General features: G+C 41.8%; 1 protein-coding gene across 1 annotated transcript in view; it reads right to left on the bottom strand.

Annotated features, from left to right (window-relative positions):
- Positions 1–14,097, bottom strand: part of MINDY4B (MINDY family member 4B) — a 44,460-nt gene extending 30,363 nt beyond the window's left edge. Inside the window, exons 1-5 of the mRNA XM_082394544.1 lie at positions 10,706–14,097; positions 10,439–10,466; positions 8,462–8,629; positions 1,191–1,310; positions 368–459 (exon numbers count right to left, since the gene is read on the bottom strand). Coding sequence (XP_082250670.1) covers positions 368–459; positions 1,191–1,310; positions 8,462–8,629; positions 10,439–10,466; positions 10,706–10,812 — 515 coding nt within the window. The 5' untranslated portion in view covers positions 10,813–14,097. The remainder of the gene's footprint in view (positions 1–367; positions 460–1,190; positions 1,311–8,461; positions 8,630–10,438; positions 10,467–10,705) is intronic.
- Positions 14,098–18,022: the final 3,925 nt, after the last annotated feature.

The raw sequence follows: 18,022 nt of genomic DNA, 5'->3' as shown, positions 1-18,022 counted from the left end.
TCTGTCGTCACCCCTTTTGTCCTCTCTCTGGAACTGTTAGGTTGGGACTTCCTATCAAATGTTGTCAAGTAAGCCTATCTGGAGACCTGGTGCTTCATTTTCTCTGTCAGGGTGCTCTGCAGTGGAGCATAAAAGCTGTCAGTGTTACCCCTGAACATTGAAAGGGACTCTGGAAGAGCTCTGCCTAGTCACGAAATTCAGTCTCTCTGGGAGAGCCAGAGCCATTTCTGTCTTAGGAGGCAAGTCCTCTTATGAGGCAAGTCCCCTTCCTGAGGCAACCTGGGGGTTTTCCCTGCTGGTTATTTAGCCTATAAAGGTTCTCGGGAAATGGGTAATTCTTTTCAAATACTTCTCATAGGCCTCTTACCTGAGAAAGTTACAGTCTTTTCCCTTCCTTGTAAACAACAAATATTTAATGATGGATCCTTGTACAGCCATCTGAATGCTTCGGGCACCTCCCTGAGAAGCGGAGGGTGAATAGTGAGGAGCAGGGCTTTACAATGGTGGTGGAACCCTCAGGGCCAACGTTATAAAAGAGAAGTCTTGGAAATGGATGTCATTATTTATTCTTCTCGGCAGCTTTTTCCCTTCTGGCACACAGCATCCCCTAGGCTTAGGGAAGGGCCACTGTTCTCTACGTGTGCCATCCCTCCCCATGGGCTGTGGCCGGGTGCCACGGCTGGGCTAGAATCTGCGATGAGTAGCTTCTCTGTGGAGCTCCATAGACTGGCACCACGGGATGCCTGGCCCCTCCGCCCCACCTTCACTGGGCTCGTGCCTCATGTCCAACTGTTAGGTTTGCAGGAGGTACGGAACTAGTCGGCTAGCTCTTGAAATCCTGCCTGGCTAGGGATCCATGATTTGAATTATTGAGGTTTTAAACAAGCCAGAAAGAAACTCCTAGATCTCTTCCTGCCTCTAAATTCTTAGGAATGCTTAGGACCTGGAGAAAAGAGCCAGGAAAATGAAAATTTGGAAGAGGGTAGGGAGGAGTTTGAGACTTTGTGACATCCTAGATAGCGTGTCATAATTTTCAATAGTCTGTTATCATTTAAGGTTAAATTTTAAGTTGTCGATATGTTTCTGCAATATGATGATAATGAAAACATGCTTCGTATGGAGGAGGATGGAAGGAAACACAGACAGGGAGCATGGGATTAGGACTTTAAAAAATTATCACCTGCTATTACCTTTCCCACTTCCAAAGCGAAAGCCAGGTCAGAAAAAGGATCATGAAACCGGAAATAGGCCTCTGTCCAGTCAGAGCTGAAGACCTGGAGTGTATTTCCAAAGAGGCTCTGGCGCAGTTTCTGAAAAGAGGGGAAATAAATGGTTCAAACAAAGAGAATCCTTCCTAGACACAAGCCCTCAGCAAACAGACTTAAGCAAGGTGGTGAAATCGTGGAGGAGGGCCGGTCCCCTTCCTAGAGTCAGGTTCACACATTACTCTATTCCCTGATTGTAATTGTGCAGCTCTGTGCAAAAGGTTTGCATAGGGTTCACTTAGGACATTTTATCCTGAAGGCTGAGAGTGTCAACTCCGCACCTTGTTTTCCCCATCCGAGTTCTGTCTCTGTGTCTGTCTCAGCTTCCATTGCCAGCCATCTTCCCTGTACCCCCTTAAGATCCGTGACGGGCGACTGCTCTCTCCTTATGCCTCTCATTCCTCTAACCATGACTCTGTAACTCCTGTCTCTCCCACATTTGGGTCTTTCTCTCTTGCTCCAGAAAAAAGGAATAGGCAGGACTCTGATTCCAGTCTGAGTTCAATAGTGGTGTAAATTGGTATTAAACAAGCAGTCTCTGTTTTTTGGCCCTAGAATCTTTAAGTTTTTTTCTGGATACTCTGCAGCATGTTAAGGTTGGAGACGGTCTTTTAGAAAATCCCAGAAAACTGGGTACAAGCCTTTGTAAACCAAACCCATGGCAAAAAGGGAATCCCTTTATAATCAGAGGCATATTAATCATTCGGCTTGTGCTAGGTCCTGTGTGGGGTATGGATATGGAGAGAGAACTTCCGACTGAAGTACTCAGGAAGGCTTCGTGGAAGAGGTGGCATTTAAACTAGGCTGGCAGATGGCATCTAGCATTTATTGAGTATTTTCTACGCACCAGGCACTGGGCTAAGTGCTTTGCATTCATTATGTTAATTTAATTCCTGGAGAAAGGTACTGTTATCATCTTCCTTTTACAGGAAAGTATTTGCCTAAGGTCACCCAGCAAGTCAGGCAGAGCTGGTATTCGCACCCATTCTAACACCACTGATCCGCCTCCCCAACTTTAATCCTGTATGTGCCATCCTTATAACTGCTGTCATTTTTGTATGCCAATGATTATTGAATTAATAGTTCTCATTAGCTTGGGCCATTCTTTTATAACTTAGAAAACATTTATTTAAAGCATTTCTTTCTTTCCTTCCTTCCTTCCTTCCTTCCTTCCTTCCTTCCTTCCTTCTTCCTTCCTTCCTTCCTTCCTTCCTTCCTTCCTTCCTTCCTTCCTTCCTTTCTTTCTTTCTTTCTTTGTAGGGGGGTTGGCAGTTTCTCTTTTATTTCAAATCAGTTCACCGTCATTAAGAGCTTACAAAGGGTCAGATATATGCATTATCTCGTTTAATCCCCATTTCACAAGGAAACATTTATTTAAATAAATAAAGCGTTTATTTAAAAGGACACTTTATACCACATCCTTAAATGAGAATCAAAATCACTTGCCATAATAAAAAAAAATAGAAATAAAACGATGTTATTGGATTATGCTAGAAACTGTTGCCTGTGAAAGCTCTGACTGAGCCCTGCACTCTTTGTAATTAAAAAGGGAGATAAGAGGTGTTATAGAGGTGAGAATGTGTGCTGCCCTTTACCCGGTCTTCTCCCTGGCCTGCCAGAGTGGAGAAGGGGCTGACTTTCCCACTAGGTAACTCAATGCTATTCAGTGTCACTTACTGCCATATCCCCAAAGCACCCCATGTTCCAGCACAGACACATGTCCCACATGCTGTGACAGACCTCACAGTGGTCTGTCGCCTGTAAAGGCGGGGAGGCTGGGTAGAGAGAGAGATCTGCAAACGCACACGCATGGTACCAGGGTGTCCAGCAACAGTGAGTAGTTCACTGGGTCTAGAACACTGTGTGTTCTGCGGCCACAGGGCAGGAAGTCAGTGGAAGCTCAGAATGGAAAGTGCCTTGGGTCTGACCCTGGAGGGCTTTGAATATCACACTCAGGCATTTGGAGCCAGTTGAAGAGTGTGGACAAAAGGAACATGGAGCCCACCTGGTCCAGAGCCAGGGTACCTCTTCCCAGCTGTGCATAGCACGGGCTCTAATGGTTTCCAAGAAGGACAGATGCAGGAGAAGCATGCATCTGGAACGGTCTTCCCCATCTCAAACCAGGGTCTGGTTCCATGGCTGGAGTTCATTTCCTGGCCACCTCTGCACCCACCCTCAAAAGGAAAGATTGCCTCTACAGAGAAATAGAGACAGGTGCATTTCAGAATAAGCAAGAGGCTAGAATTGCACCTGAAGGAAAATTATCTGTCCGGTGTCCATCAAGGAGAGGGGGCAGAAAGCACAAAGGCTGCTCTTGGGAGACGCAGACTCGGTGTGCACCGTAACCAAAGAGGGCCACCACCCCAGGACATCCTCAGCAGAGCACTGAATATGGACAGAAAGTGTCTCCCTGACATCAAGACTGCACAGAAGAAAACGGCTCGCTCCTGACTCCAGGGTTGAGAAGCCCCAGCTCTGCTCCTCGCCGACCACATGAACGGGCACAGATTGTCAAACCTCTCTAAGACTTTCTTTGCTTATCCTGAAATGGGGATAACCCCTGCTCTGTCCCCATCACTGAAATTGAAAGCTATCCCTGCAAGAGGAGAAATATGGAAAGGATTGTGGGAACCGTAAGTGCTGTTATTACCTTTGTGAAAACACAGCCTGTCTACACTGGAACCTCTTATGCTGCATGGAAGAAAGTCCCAGAACCAGATGGAAAAAGACCAGAGACTGGCGGGAGTGAGGGAGGAGAAGCCATGGATAATGTGACAGACTAAGACAATTGTGGCTAAGAAAGCTTAGAATTCAAATTCAAGTAAAAAAATTCAGTAAGCCAAATCAAACTCCCGTTTCTGTTGCCAGCTGCCCCCTCCAACGTAGGGAGCGCCGCTGTCCAGATTCACCTCGGCCTAGAACAGGGGGACTGCAAGCTTCTCAGGGAGCCCCCAGTGTCCAGGGTGGCGACAAAGATGACTCACCTTACTTATGTAACACTGACTTTCTTTTCTTTTCTTTTTTGAAAAAATTTTTATTGGAGTATAGTTGATTTAGAATGTTGTGTTAGTTTCTGCTGTACAGCAAAAGTGAATCCGTTATACATATACATATACCCACTCTTTTTAAGATTCTTTTCCCATATAGGGCATTACAGAGTACTGAGTAGAGTTCCCTGCACTGTTCACTAGGTCCTTATTAGTTATCTATTTTATATATAGTAGTGTGTGTATGTCAATCCCAATCTCCCAATTTATCCCTCCTCCCAACACTGACTATCATATCCATATAATTTATAACAAGATTAACCTGACACATAGTCAATGATACATGTATGTTGTTGTGCTACCTGGTAACTAGACACAAATGGTAAATGGTCCTAATAAATGACTCTAATGATTGTTATTATTTAACACAATCAAGCACGGTTTTTCTCTCTTCACTTTGTTAGTTTTCCAGGAATACCTCTCTTCCCTGATTGCTGTGATGACGATAATGATGGTGATCATTCTCTCTCTCTCTCTCTCTCTCTCTCTCTCTGTCTCACACACACACACACACACACACACACACACACACACAGGTCCTGGATCGTTCTTTCCAACAGATTTCATTTCCTTACCCTGACTGCCTGGTCCACTGTCCCTGGTCTTAGAGAGACCTCTTGTGACCACCTGTGCCCATCCAGTCCTCTCCCACACGCTCCCTGCCCACAACTTGAAGTAGAATAATTCTCTTTGAAGCTCCTTCCCTCAATCTTTTCCTGCTTTAGAAATTACTGGACCATCATGGAATCAGAGAGTTTAGAATTACTGCGTCCTAAGAAGACATTTCTAAACTAGCCCATCAAATAGAGTGGTAGTCTCTTGACCTGGCTGGGTTCACCATCGATTTCTCAGCATCTGGTGCAGTACCTGGTACAGAGTAGGCTTGCAAGAAGTAGTTGTTGAATTTTTAAAAATCTGATTCGGCTCTCTTGTTTTACAGTTAAAGGACTTGGGGCCCAGAGCAGTGAAGTGGTATGCCCAAGGTCACATGTATAGTAAATGGTAGTGCCAGGAATCAAATGCAAGCCTTTCAACTGGTACCAGTCAGGGTCCCAGCAGGAAACAGATGGCAATCAAGTCAGGATAATTAACTTGAGGAAACTTTAATTCAGGGACCATTTACAAAGATGTGGGCTGCATGTGGGGCAACAACAGTGGCTAATGCAGGGTCCCAGGGTTAGCAAGAGTGAGAAGTTTTTACGTCCCCAACACCTGGAGGGGTGGAAGGGAGAAGAGAGTCCTGGGAGAGGACTGCCTTCTGAGGAGAGGGATTCAGCCAGGTTTGCACACCTGACTTCATTCCCTTCCGTCCCTCCAGGCTCCCTCCAGGGATCCCATTGGTCAAACTCAACAGGAAGTCAGAGGAGGGAGCCCTATTGATGGAGTGAGTACAGCTCAGTCTCCAGCGCAGAAAGCAGGGCGGACAGGGGTAGAGTATGCTTCTGAAGGGGCACACAAATGACACCCACTGCCCTGTACAGAGATGCCTCTCTTGGGGATCTCCCAGAGGCAATGAATGAATGAATGAATTAAACATCTACTGAGAACCATCTATCAGCCAGTCCTATGTTGGGGTTACCAGGCTGTGCTTCCTGCTCCCCTAAAGCCAGCCCATTGCCTGTTACCCTCGATTAGATCTTCATTCTTCTGGTTCTCGCCCAGAATATTTTGATCTCCCAGTATTACAGTTTTAATATGATCCTGCTGGGTGATATTGCAAATACACTAGGGGTTTGTTTATTGGCTGCTGATAAAAGAGGCTATAGGAATGTGTTCCAGGCTGGGTCCTGCAGAAGGGCCTGACTGTGGAGGAGGATGAGAAACTCCTGCTGGTGGGAAGCACAGGGGGGAAGGGGGTGTTGCTGTGGAAGAGCCCAGAGGAGGACCCTCACCTTCTCCAATGATCCCACCTGGGCCAGCAGCCTTGCCCGCCATTCATGACACCACACACACTATAAGACGTGAGGCTGGGGGAAGGAAGAACCCTGTGGTATTGGAAATAGGGCAACAAAAGGCGAGAAACAGGAGAGCTGGGGAAAGCAAAGGGGCATTGGCTGCTTTGCCCACTCCCTACTTTCTCAGCAGATTCCCAGCAAAACGTGTGTGCCAATGTCATGAAATGCTATGAATCGCAATTCCAAATGGAGGGGGGAAATGAGAACAGCAGAATGACAACGAAAAGCACTCTCATGTGAGTGCTAGGATCCAATCGCTCTAATAATTTGCCAGGCGGCTGCATGGCCAAAATGTCAATTAGAATTGGTCAAGCTTCCAAACTGCCTCCCTGGACACGAGTATTCAGAATCCCAAGGCTCATCATCTTGAAATCCCAGTGTGTGTTTAATTAATGCTACTGTCATTTAAAGGACACATTATCATCTGGTCCTCATAATGGGAATATGTCCAAATTTGTTTTTTTGTTTTTTTTGAAGAAAAATCAATTCTCTTTGCTTCTGGGACTTCCTGAACACTCCATCAGGTCTGATTCTTTCATCTCCCAGCCTTTTCCAAAGGGAGAGAATTACCTTGGAAAAGTCACCGAGGAGGTCTCCAATTGCATCACGTCTGTGTTTGCAGACAAGTGGGAGAATTCAGACCCAGACTCTCCTGCCTCCACAATATAGAGAGGAACTAGAAGACTTTGGAAACACCTGTGAATGCCTTTTTTTCCTGTTTTTAAAATGCATGACGGTGTTTTTAGAAATAGATTGTCCATTCTATGTGGGAATGGACATGGGAATGTGGGAAAACTGTCCCTAGAAGCCCTGATTTTCACTATGATTGAAAGGGCCATGAACCATTCACATGGTTCAAAATCCAGAGGGTACAAAAAGCTATGCTGAGAAGACTCCCCCCGACCCAGGGCTCTTGCGCCTCTCCCTCCCCCTACTGTTACATCTTAGGGAGTCTTCTGGAATTTCTGTGTGCATATACAGGCAAATACGGTATCAGTGTAGAATCACAGTTTTCTCTATTTTCCGTACAAAAGGTAGCCTATTTCCTGATACGTGTAAATTTTAAAATGACATTCTCCATAGAAATTCATTAGTAGCCAATAATACTTTTTTATTAAAGTGTTCATTAAAAACCTTTTACAGTAAAATATGGATACACTCGGCCCTCTGTATCTGCAGGTATGGGGGCGCAGATGGTATTAGGCCATTTTATATAAGGGACTTGAGCATCGGAGGATTTTGGTTTCCTCTGAGGGCTCCTGAAACCAATCTCCCGAGGATATTGAGGGGTGCTGTAGTTGCTCTAACTACTGTTTCTACAGCACAGTGTAGGCGGAATAACCACTGAGGCTGGAGATGCTAATAGGATTACACATTACCTGTCTTCATTACTCAAAAGGAGAGTGATGAAGACACAAGTTAAGGCACCGTCCAGGGACTTTGAGGCCAGTGAGCAAAGTGCAGCATCTCAAGAGAGCCCTGCCGGCCTGTCTTCCTGTGACATCCGGCATTGGAGCACAAGAGGGAAGGTGGATTGAGGCAGAAAGATCTGTGAAGATAAGAAAGAGCACGTGGGCCTCCCTGCACGTTTGTGCCGCAGCTACAGCAGTGGAGAGGGTTGCTCTGTGAAGCCTGTAAGGATGTGCATGATGAAAAAGAACACGGGGGCTGTAGTCCTTGTGTCTGATGTTCCGTCTGGGGAGCCTCAGGAACAGCTACACGGAGGGTTGGAAATATGCAGTCAGGGCCAGCCTGACCTCTGGGCTCGAAAAGCAGGTCTCTGGGCCTGGAAACGTGCCCCCATCTCTCTCCCTCCTGCCCACACAGGACAGGAGTCCTGTCTCCCACATCTACCTCGTCTTCCACCTTTGCAGTCCTCCCCGTCTGCCCTGTCCTACCTTATATGGTAAATTATTTGAATTTAACTCCCTCATGGCTTCACACTTGACTGTCACACTGAGGGAGTAAATAAAGAGAGACTGAAAGTTTGGGAGGAAAAGCCTGTAACATCACAGGTGTCCTTGAAAAATACCATAAATAAGTCATTTTAATTATATTCGCCTTTTACCAGTAACCACTGTCTGTAGTCTTATCTTCCATAATACTCTCACATGACAGCAGATAAGATTCCCCAGCCTTGTTGTTTGGGGAAGATTACGTTTCACTTCATGTTTAATTGACAAGCTATACTTACCGTGGCCACTGCTAGGGAGATAGGAAAGCCGCCCGATTTTGAAGAGATGGTAGAGGGTTTGGGAATAGAACAAAGGCTACTTGATGGCCACTGTCCGTGTCCTTTTGGCTGAGGTATTCCCGTTCCATCTTCAGTTTCACCGGCAGATATATGGTTGCCTTCACGATTCTGTGTAAAATGCCACCACCAAAAAACAAAGCAAACAGAGCTGGTGATGACCTTTTTTCCCCTCTTTTCTCTCTTTCTCTCTGAAATATCAGTGTTCAGAAAATGTTGTCTCCCTTTTAAAGATGTCTGAAAATTTTCATAAATAGCAATAAAAGAGGCAGAAAAATCCCAGTGTCTGTGTCAAAAGGGTTTCTCCTAAGTTTTATGTGACTCGGAGAGGTTAAGTGTAACTATGGAAACATAATTAACGCTATCAAGACCTTGACTTGAAATTATGTTTATAGAAGAATGTAAATGTCACTGTCTCTTGTTTTGAGAAGGCAACATTTTATAAACAATGAGTGAATCTTCCAGTCTATATGAAGTATTTGTCATTTTGTTGTTAACTGACCAATAAACAAAGTCAGGTTACCTCCTTTTAATTCTCTCAGATTCCCGTTGCTTAGCAAGTGAATATAATAATTTTCTTCCTTAAAAAAATCCACCCCCTACCTTTAAGAAAAAAATCTATTTTTACTTTTCTTAACTGATTCTTACGGCATTTAAATATAAGTTAGCAATGATTCTTCTTCCAATGTACTTCTATCCTAATTTCATGAAACAAATTTGCCCAGTTGGTAGCTGAAACATGAAGGAAACTGCCTTCCTAGTTTTTCTGGATTCCTAGAGGCTAAGATGCTTTCTTATCTCAGAAACACAGCATCCAAGTCGCAGACTACTGGTGGGATAAGATGCATTTCGTAAATCACATGGAAAATCTTTACATTTTTGGCAGGGGGTTTCCCCCACCTCGTGTAAAGCATAACTTGACATTTATTTTTTTTTTCCTTGCAAAGATTGTTTTATCTTTTGACTATTCTATTCCCCCAAATGATAGCTAGCTCCATTTAATACTTTCAGGACTAAAATAGAAGTATTATCTCCCCAATTCTAATAGACTGGGTAAGAGAGTTTCAGCACAAATAACAAGGCTTTTGATCACAGGTTACTTGGAGCAAGGTGCTTTAGTGTTAATAGTTAAAATATTAGTAATTCAGTTGCTTGATTGTATCATATATTAGTGCCAAGAAAATCACCTTAATATTTTATGCTGTGTTTGTTCAGTGATTGAATTAATAACTGAAACACAAAGTCCATTACCTTCTAACCTTTTCAGGTGACGTGAGAGAAAAACATCTTTCATCTTATACTGTATAACAGATTTTAAAATACATTTTAACACCTGAATTCAGTCATCTTTTCCTTATTTGAAGATGGTAAGGAAAACAGTTTTTCAGAAGCTGAATCAAGACAGTAACTATTTTCAGAACGACTTTTCTTCAGGATCACTGAAGCACTTGGGTGTCAGAATCTAGTGTTATTTCACAAGTGTAGGAACTCTAGATTCTCATATTATTTTTTCTAAAATAATAACCTCATGGTGCTTTTAATGATGAAGAGGAGCTCAGCTCGGTGCTCTGTGGTGACCTAGATGGGTGGGATGGGGTGGAGGGCGGGAGGGAGGTCCAAGAGGGAGGGGACATATGTATACATATAGCTGATTCACTTCATTGTACAGCAGAAACTAACACAACATTGTAAAGCAACTATACCCCAATTAGAAAGAAAAAGTAGGAAGAGATTTTTATGAAAAAAGAAAGCGCAAGAAAAGATCTTCAACAAGGTTTCTAGTTTTGTGTTTTCACACATTAAATGCTGGGTGCCTGAGTGACATTATGCGCACAGAATAAATGCAGATTATGCTGTTAATGTGATTGTTTTGAAGAAGCAGCTAGAGGAAAACACACTAGCTTTGAGGAAAATAATTACCTGAGAAGTTGTATTATTGGTTCCCAACCTATAAATGAAAGAGAGAAAACATCAAGAAAATTACTCACTATGTTGAACCCTCACACCCTCAAACCTCTTCAACTTCAACCTTGCTAGGGATGGCTCTTTCTGCAAACAGTTATACCTGAAACATTTAAAATGTAAATCTGTAACGGACACTTCTCACGTGGCAAGCATAAAAGCTGATTACTTAAACACCTAAAATCCCTCTGGTTCTAGAGAAATGAGAAAATGAGAACATCTTACCGGTGATAACTAAAGATTTCCCTCCACTTGTCCAGAAATGAAATCTTCCTAGTTATCTCCTCTAAATCCAGCTCTTGGGAGCTCTGTTCCCGGTCCGAGGGCTCCATACCTGTTTAGATAATGTAAGGAATTAGAAGAAGGAAGTTGTTCAGGTGGGAGAGAGAGGGCTGGCAGTGAAGTGAGATGGCTGGCATAGATGCCCAAGTGAAGTGTGTGCAACCCCTACTTTTTGACCATCAAGGAGATCACGCCACCCAGTTGCAGCAGCTTTGGGCGTTTTGTAAGCCCCTGCTATCAGATCATGATTCAACTTTCATTAGAGGTAGAATACTTTTGTGTTTTTCTTCACTGTATGGGCGCCATGAATGTTTAATCCAAGACACAGATTTATAAACAAAGGGACTGCAATTACTTACCTGTATCAAAGCAACTGGGATAATTTAATCGATGAGAGATACCATGCTGGGGGAATGTGATAGCTCCTTATTCTGTGGTGCCTCCTTGGAAATACGTAGTCAAAGAGGATAAAAGCCATCATGCTGATACTGAAAAATGATAGCAACTACTATTAGGTAATACGTAGGCCGAGGAAGAATCTGGCCAAAGGATATTTGATATAGATTTTAGTCCACAGAAATATTACACAATTTGAAGAGGGACTGGTTTGATTTGTTTTGGGGAGAAATTTAAAAGTATGTATCTTCCTATTGGCTGAATGAATTGTAGCTGTATTAACTGGCATAAAAAAGAATATTGATGGTTGTGTCGGTTAATTTTATGTGTCAACTTGCTAGGCTATGGTACCGAGTTTTTGGTCAAATACCAGTCCAGATGTTGCTGTAAAGATATTTTTTAGATATGATTAACATTTAAATGGTAGAATTATGGTTTCTCTGGGTATATGCCCAGTAGTGGGATTGCTGGGTCATATGGTAGTTCTATTTTTAGTTTTTTAAGGAACCTCCATACTGTTCTCCGTAGTGGCTGTATCAATTTACATTCCCACCAGCAGTGCAAGAGGGTTCCCTTTTCTCCACACCCACTCCAGCATTTATTGTTTGTAGATTTTTTGATGATGGCCATTCTGACCAGTGTGACAGATGAATGGATAAAGAATATACAATGGAATATTACTCAGCCATAAAAAGGAAAGAAATTGTGTCATTTTAGAGACGTGGATGGATCTAGAGACTGTCATACAGAGTGAAGTAAGTCAGAAAGAGAAAAACAAATATCGTATATTAATGCATAAATGTGGAACCTAGAAAAATGGTACAGATGAACCAGTTTGCAGAGCAGAAATAGAGACACAAATGTAGAGAACAATGTATGGACACCAAGGGGAGAAAGTGGGGGTGGGAGATGGTGGTTGTGGTGTGATGAATTGGGAGATTGGGATTGACATATATACACTAATATGTATAAAATGGATAACTAACAAGAACCTGCTGTATAAAAAATAAATTAAATAAAATTCAAAAATTCCAAAAAAATTTAAATTGGTGATTTTGAGTAAAGCAGATTATCCTTTGTAATGTGGGTGAGTCTTATCCAATCAGTTGAAGGCCTTAAGAGAAAAGATCAGGGTCCACAGAGGAAGAAGGAATTTGGCCTCTAAACAGCCTTTAGACCTGAGCCTGCAACATCAAGTGTTCCCTGGGCCCCCAGCCTGCCAGCCTGCTGTGCATATTTCAGACTTGCCAGTCCCCACAATTATGTGGCCAATTAGTTTAAGGAAATATATATATATATATATATATATATAGAGAGAGAGAGAGAGAGAGAGAGAGATCCACATGTCCTATTGGTTCTGTTTCTCTGGAAAACCCTGAGAAATACAATGGTTTTATCAAAACAAATAATGGTTACCAGAAAAGGGTTCCTGTCTTTTCTGACCTAAATTGGACCTCTTCAGCAGGAGGTCACTTTCTCTATGACATATATGATCATGAGTTTTGTGAAATTCTGGGAATACTAAGAGGTCAAATCAAAGAGGCTATGTGGATCTGTGATGACTAGAGTAGTCAGGGCTGAGGGAACTGGTTATATATTGAAACACAGCAAGTCACCACATCAATCAGAGGCAGATTTAAATGTCCACAGTTTTGCTTGGGAATGCTCTACTCCAGTTTCTTAAACTAACTTTTAGTGATTGCTTAACCATTTCATATTCACAGGTCTCATAAACTTCCACCAGGTTCAGTATTTTTATTGTAAACATAAGAGGCATAAAGAAATCCTTCCTTATTTCCCTCCTCTAACCATACATCCTCCTTTAAAAAAAGCTTTACTCTGCTTTCCTCTTTATAATTTTATAGTTTTAATGGTGGCATCAGTATTTAATATTTATTGGGCACCCCCTAACCCCCGCTGTAGAAAAACAATGAAAATACTTGATCCTTGCTCTCAAATAATATAAAGGTGAGAAATGTCTTGGAATTTCCAATTTAGAAAGTCATATTAAAAAATTAATTCTGGATCTACCATTTAAATAATTTAACAACCCTAAACCAAGAAAGAAGAGTAGCTGAGAAAACTATTTTTCTTAAGAATCATTATTAAGTCTGTATATTTGGAACTATGTCTGTGTCCTGGTTTACAGAGAATTCTATAAAGGTAGAAGCATAAGCCCCATTGACTAGACAACTTACTAATGCACCATTCTGTTGGGTTCAATAAAATATTTTGAGTACTTCCTGTGTGCCAGGCACTCGGAGATGCCAAGGTAAGATGTGGTTCTTGCTCTTTCTAGCAGAAGAAACAGGCACACAGGGAGGGGAAAATGCTGTGAGAACAGTGGCTTGGGGCTGTGGGAGCACAGGGGGCAGGTAGGAGAGCAGAGTGGTAAAGGGCATGGCCTCTGGGCCCCAGCTGCTTAGTTTTGAATCATGGTTTCACCACTTGCTAGCTGTGTGGCCTTGGGCAAGTTATTTAACCTCTCTGTGCCCAGTTTATTCATCTGTGAAATGGGGATAGTTCCATATCTTTACCATGTTGAGACTTCTAATCGATGAAAACGGTATATCACTCTACTTAATGTAGATCTTATTTATCTTTCCATTGTTTAATCCTTAAAAATAGAATCCCTGAACCAAATGATATGGTTATTTTAAAGAGTTTTGCTACTGCCAAATTTTGTTATTGTTTGTGAGCATTCCTTGCCCAGCCCCTTTTGTTCCTTTTATTTCTAAGTTGGAATTCATGGTCCCATTCTTTTCAATCAAGAAAGTGCTGTCTTTACTACCCTTCCTTTCTTTTTCTTTTCAGTTAGACGTTGATAAGAGTTCTATAAATGGAAAGGGCTGGCCTCTGGACTACACCAGGAGTTAAGAATGTGACTCAGCTACGTCCAGAGGAAGACACCGCTCTCTTGGGCATTTTGTCAAAAGACTTAGGGTGGAGCTGGGCGTAGAAGTAGGGTGGAAAGAAAAGATGGGATTGGGGGATCTCGAGCCAGATCTGGAGAGATAGGGCAGGAAAGGTGTACACAAATATGTAGAATTTGGGGTTATCCCCCTCACTTTTTAATACCTTTGCCCCCACCCCATGGCACATGAAGTCACCTAAATCTCCTGTCCCAACACTGCCCATGATGCATCAAAGGATTGGGCCTGAATACAGGGTCTCATGCAGCAATGGATCTGCACAGCAAAAGGAAAGAGTACAAAGCAGGGGCCATGGGGGAGGAGGGAAGTTTTGCAGCCCTGCAGTGGGGCAGGGGGATGGTGCAGGGTCTGAAATCCTTCACCTGTAAAGGAAATACACTATGTAAGTGCAGAAACCTGTGCCTGAATCCATTTGCTTTCTTTCTTGATAATTTTGAAAACTAATACCAATGATTTCATGAGAAAAGCTAGTTTTTATTTCAGACTTGGAAATTAACATGTAAACATTTAATGTTATTAACATTTGCTATAGGTTCCCAGAAAACTATGACTGATCTTTACAGTATTTACTCAGTTCCTCCTTATGGTCAAATTTGAAGACCTTGGGCTTGCAAGCATTTTGACCGGCTTGAAAAATTATCCCCAACCTTTCTTCTTGCTGTTTCTACATGAGACTTTATAAACAGAAATCTGGAAGCAGAATTTTAGAGCCTTTCGATTTTTTTTCTTAAATAAAATCTTGTTAGTGTTTAATTAACCTTACTCCTGGAAAGCTCTTCCTTAGGATTAAGTTAAATCCTTTATGGTTTAATTATCATTCATTTTCTTTAGTTCTTCTTTCTGTGGAGATGGAAATTTCCTGATTATAGTCCTTCCTTAAAGAATTCTGCCAATCCACTGGAAACTAGAAGATAGTTGATATATTCCCCTTTTGTTCTTTGGTGGTGTGGTAAGGAAGAGAAAGAGGGTGTCAGGCCCAGGGTCAAATCCCAGGGCCTCTCCCATGACCGTAACCTTGGAGAAGTTATTTAGTTTCTCTGAGCTTCACTTTCCGTATCTCCTTTGACTTACCTCACAGAATCATAATGAATATGACCTATGCGAAAACTCCTAACCTTTAGCCAATGTTTTCTTGCCTCTTATATATTAAAAATTCTCCTTTCAAAGTTTTACTTTTCCCTGCCTTTACGCATTCTAGGGGTGATAGCACAGGCTCGGGATAGAGCTAGAAGTCAGAAAGTCCTAAAGTATGAAGACTGGGGCATTTGTCCCTCAATGGCCAAGAGGTCATTGGTTGGTCACTTAGTCACTGGTATGGGCCACATTCCTCCTCCAAAAGGTCTTAAAGACCAATGTGGTATAATGGGATATACATATTTGGTCTTTGTCCCCAGTTCCTGTCAAACCTTTGGAATTTCAATTGTAGAACACCTAGGTGGTGTTGGAGAAATAGCGAATTAGTTGGTTTGGGGAAAAAAAACAATCTCTCATCTGGTGTCAGAAAGAATCTGAGAACCAGCATTTAAAGCACATATCCTGGAGTCAGATTGGGTGGGAATCTTTGCTCCTCTGCTATATTAGTTATCTATTGCTGCACAAGAAATTACCACAAACTTAGCAGCTTAAAACAATACCTATTTACTATGTCACAGTTTCCCCCGCTCAGGAGTCCAGACATGGTTTAGAATCCTCTGCTCAAGGTCTCACAAGGCTGCAATTAAGGTGTTCGCCAGGCCTTCAGTTCTCATCTAGACTCAGAGTCCTCTTCTAAGCTCACATAGTTGTTGGCAGAACTCATTTCCTTGTGACTATAGAACTTATTTCTTCAAGACCAGCAGGAAAAAGGGAGGCTCTGCTGCTTCAAGTCTCTGATCTTGGGAAAAGCCTAAGCTCTCTTATAAAGGACTCACTTGATTAGACCAGGTCCACCCAGAAATATCTCCCTTTTGATTAATTGGAAGTCAAACTGATTAGGGACCTTAATTACATCTGCAAAATTCCTTCACCTTTGCCATATGAGGTAACATAATGATGGGAGTGATAGCCCACCACCTTTGCCATAGTCTGTTGGCTTTTTCAGATGGTCTCTTTCTTGTGTGAGTTGTGTCTTTCAAGGAATTGGTCAATTTTATTTAAGTTATCAAATTTGTGAGCATAGAGTTGTTTATAGTATTCCTTTATTATCCTTTTAATGTCCATGAGATCTGTAGTGATGTCCCCTCTTTAATTTCTTTTTTTTTTAAATTTTGATTTATGTTAATTATTATATATGGCTTATATCATCATACGTAAAAAGTAACCAAGCAGAATTTTAAAAGCCCTTAGCTATTATACATTATCTACTCACTTCTTTTCTTTTATTTAACATCTTTATTGGAGTATAATTGCTTTACAATGGTGCATTAGTTTCTGCTTTGTAACAAAGTGAATCAGCTATACATATACATATATCCCCATATTTCCTCCCTCTTGCTTCTCCCTCACACCCTGTCTATCCCACCCCTCTAGGTGGTCACAAAGCACCAAGCTGATCTCCCTGTTCTATGCAGCTGCTTCCCACTAGCTATCTACTTCACATTTCATAGTGTATATATATCCATGCCACTCTATCACTTCGTCCCAGCTTACCATTCCCCCTCCTCATGTCCTCGAGTCCATTCTCTACGTCTGCATCTTTATTCCTGTCCTGCCCCTAGGTTCTTCAGAACCTATTTATTTATTTATTTATTTTTTAGATTCCATATATATGTGTTAGCATACGGTATTTGTTTTTCTCTTTCTGACTTACTTCACTCTGTATGACAGACTCTAGATCCAACCACCTTACTACAAATAACTCAATTTCTTTTCTTTTTATGGCTGAGTAATATTCCATTGCATATATGTGCCACATCTTCTTTATCCATTCATCTGTCGATGGACATTTAGGTTGCTTCCATGTCCTGGCTATTGTGAATAGAACTGCAATGAACATTGTGGTACATGACTCTTTTTGAATTATGGTTTTCTCAGGGTATATGCCCAGTAGTGGGATTGCTGGGTCATATGGTAGTTCTATTTTTAATTTTTTAAGGAACCTCCATACTGTTCTCCATAGTGGCTGTATCAATTTACATTCCCACCAACAGTGCAAGAGGGTTCCCTTTTCTCCACACCCTCTCCAGCATTTATTATTTGTAGATTTTTTGATGATGGCCATTCTGACTGGTGTGAGATGATGCCTCATTGTAGTTTTGATTTGCATTTCTCCAATGATTAGTGATGTTGAGCATCTTTTCATGTGTTTGTTGGCAATCTGTACATCTTCTTTGGAGAAATGTCTGTTTAGGTCTTCTGCCCACTTTTGGATTGGGTTGTTTGTTTTTTTGATATTGAGCTGCATGAGTTGCTTGTATGTTTTGGAGATTAATCCTTTGTCAGTTGCTTCATTTGCAAATATTTTCTCCCATTCTGAGGGTTGTCTTTTCATCTTGTTTTTGGTTTCCTTTGCTGTGCAAAAGCTTTTAAGTTTCATTAGGTCCCATTAGTTTATTTTTGTTTTTATTTCCATTTCTCTAGGAGGTGCGTCAAAAAGGATCTTGCTGTGATTTATGTCATAGAGTGTTCTGCCTGTGTTTTTCTCTAAGTGTTTTCTAGTGTCTGGCCTTACTTTGAGGTCTTTAATCCATTTTGAGTTTATTTTTGTGTATGGTGTTAGGGAGTGTTCTAATTTCATTCTTTTACATATAGCTGTTCAGTTTTCCCAGCACCACTTATTGAAGAGGCTGTCTTTTCTCCATCGTATATTCTTGCCTCCTTTATCAAAAATAAGGTGACCATATGTGCGTGGGTTTATCTCTGGGCTTTCTACCCATTCCATTCATCTATATTTGTTTTTGTGCCAGTACCATATTGTCTTGATTACTATACTACAGACTATAGCTTTGTAGTA

Source organism: Balaenoptera borealis (genome assembly GCF_965194805.1).
Source record: "Balaenoptera borealis genome assembly, chromosome: 5".
Lineage (NCBI taxonomy): Eukaryota > Metazoa > Chordata > Mammalia > Artiodactyla > Balaenopteridae > Balaenoptera > Balaenoptera borealis.
This window is presented reverse-complemented; position numbering and strand designations above follow the sequence as displayed.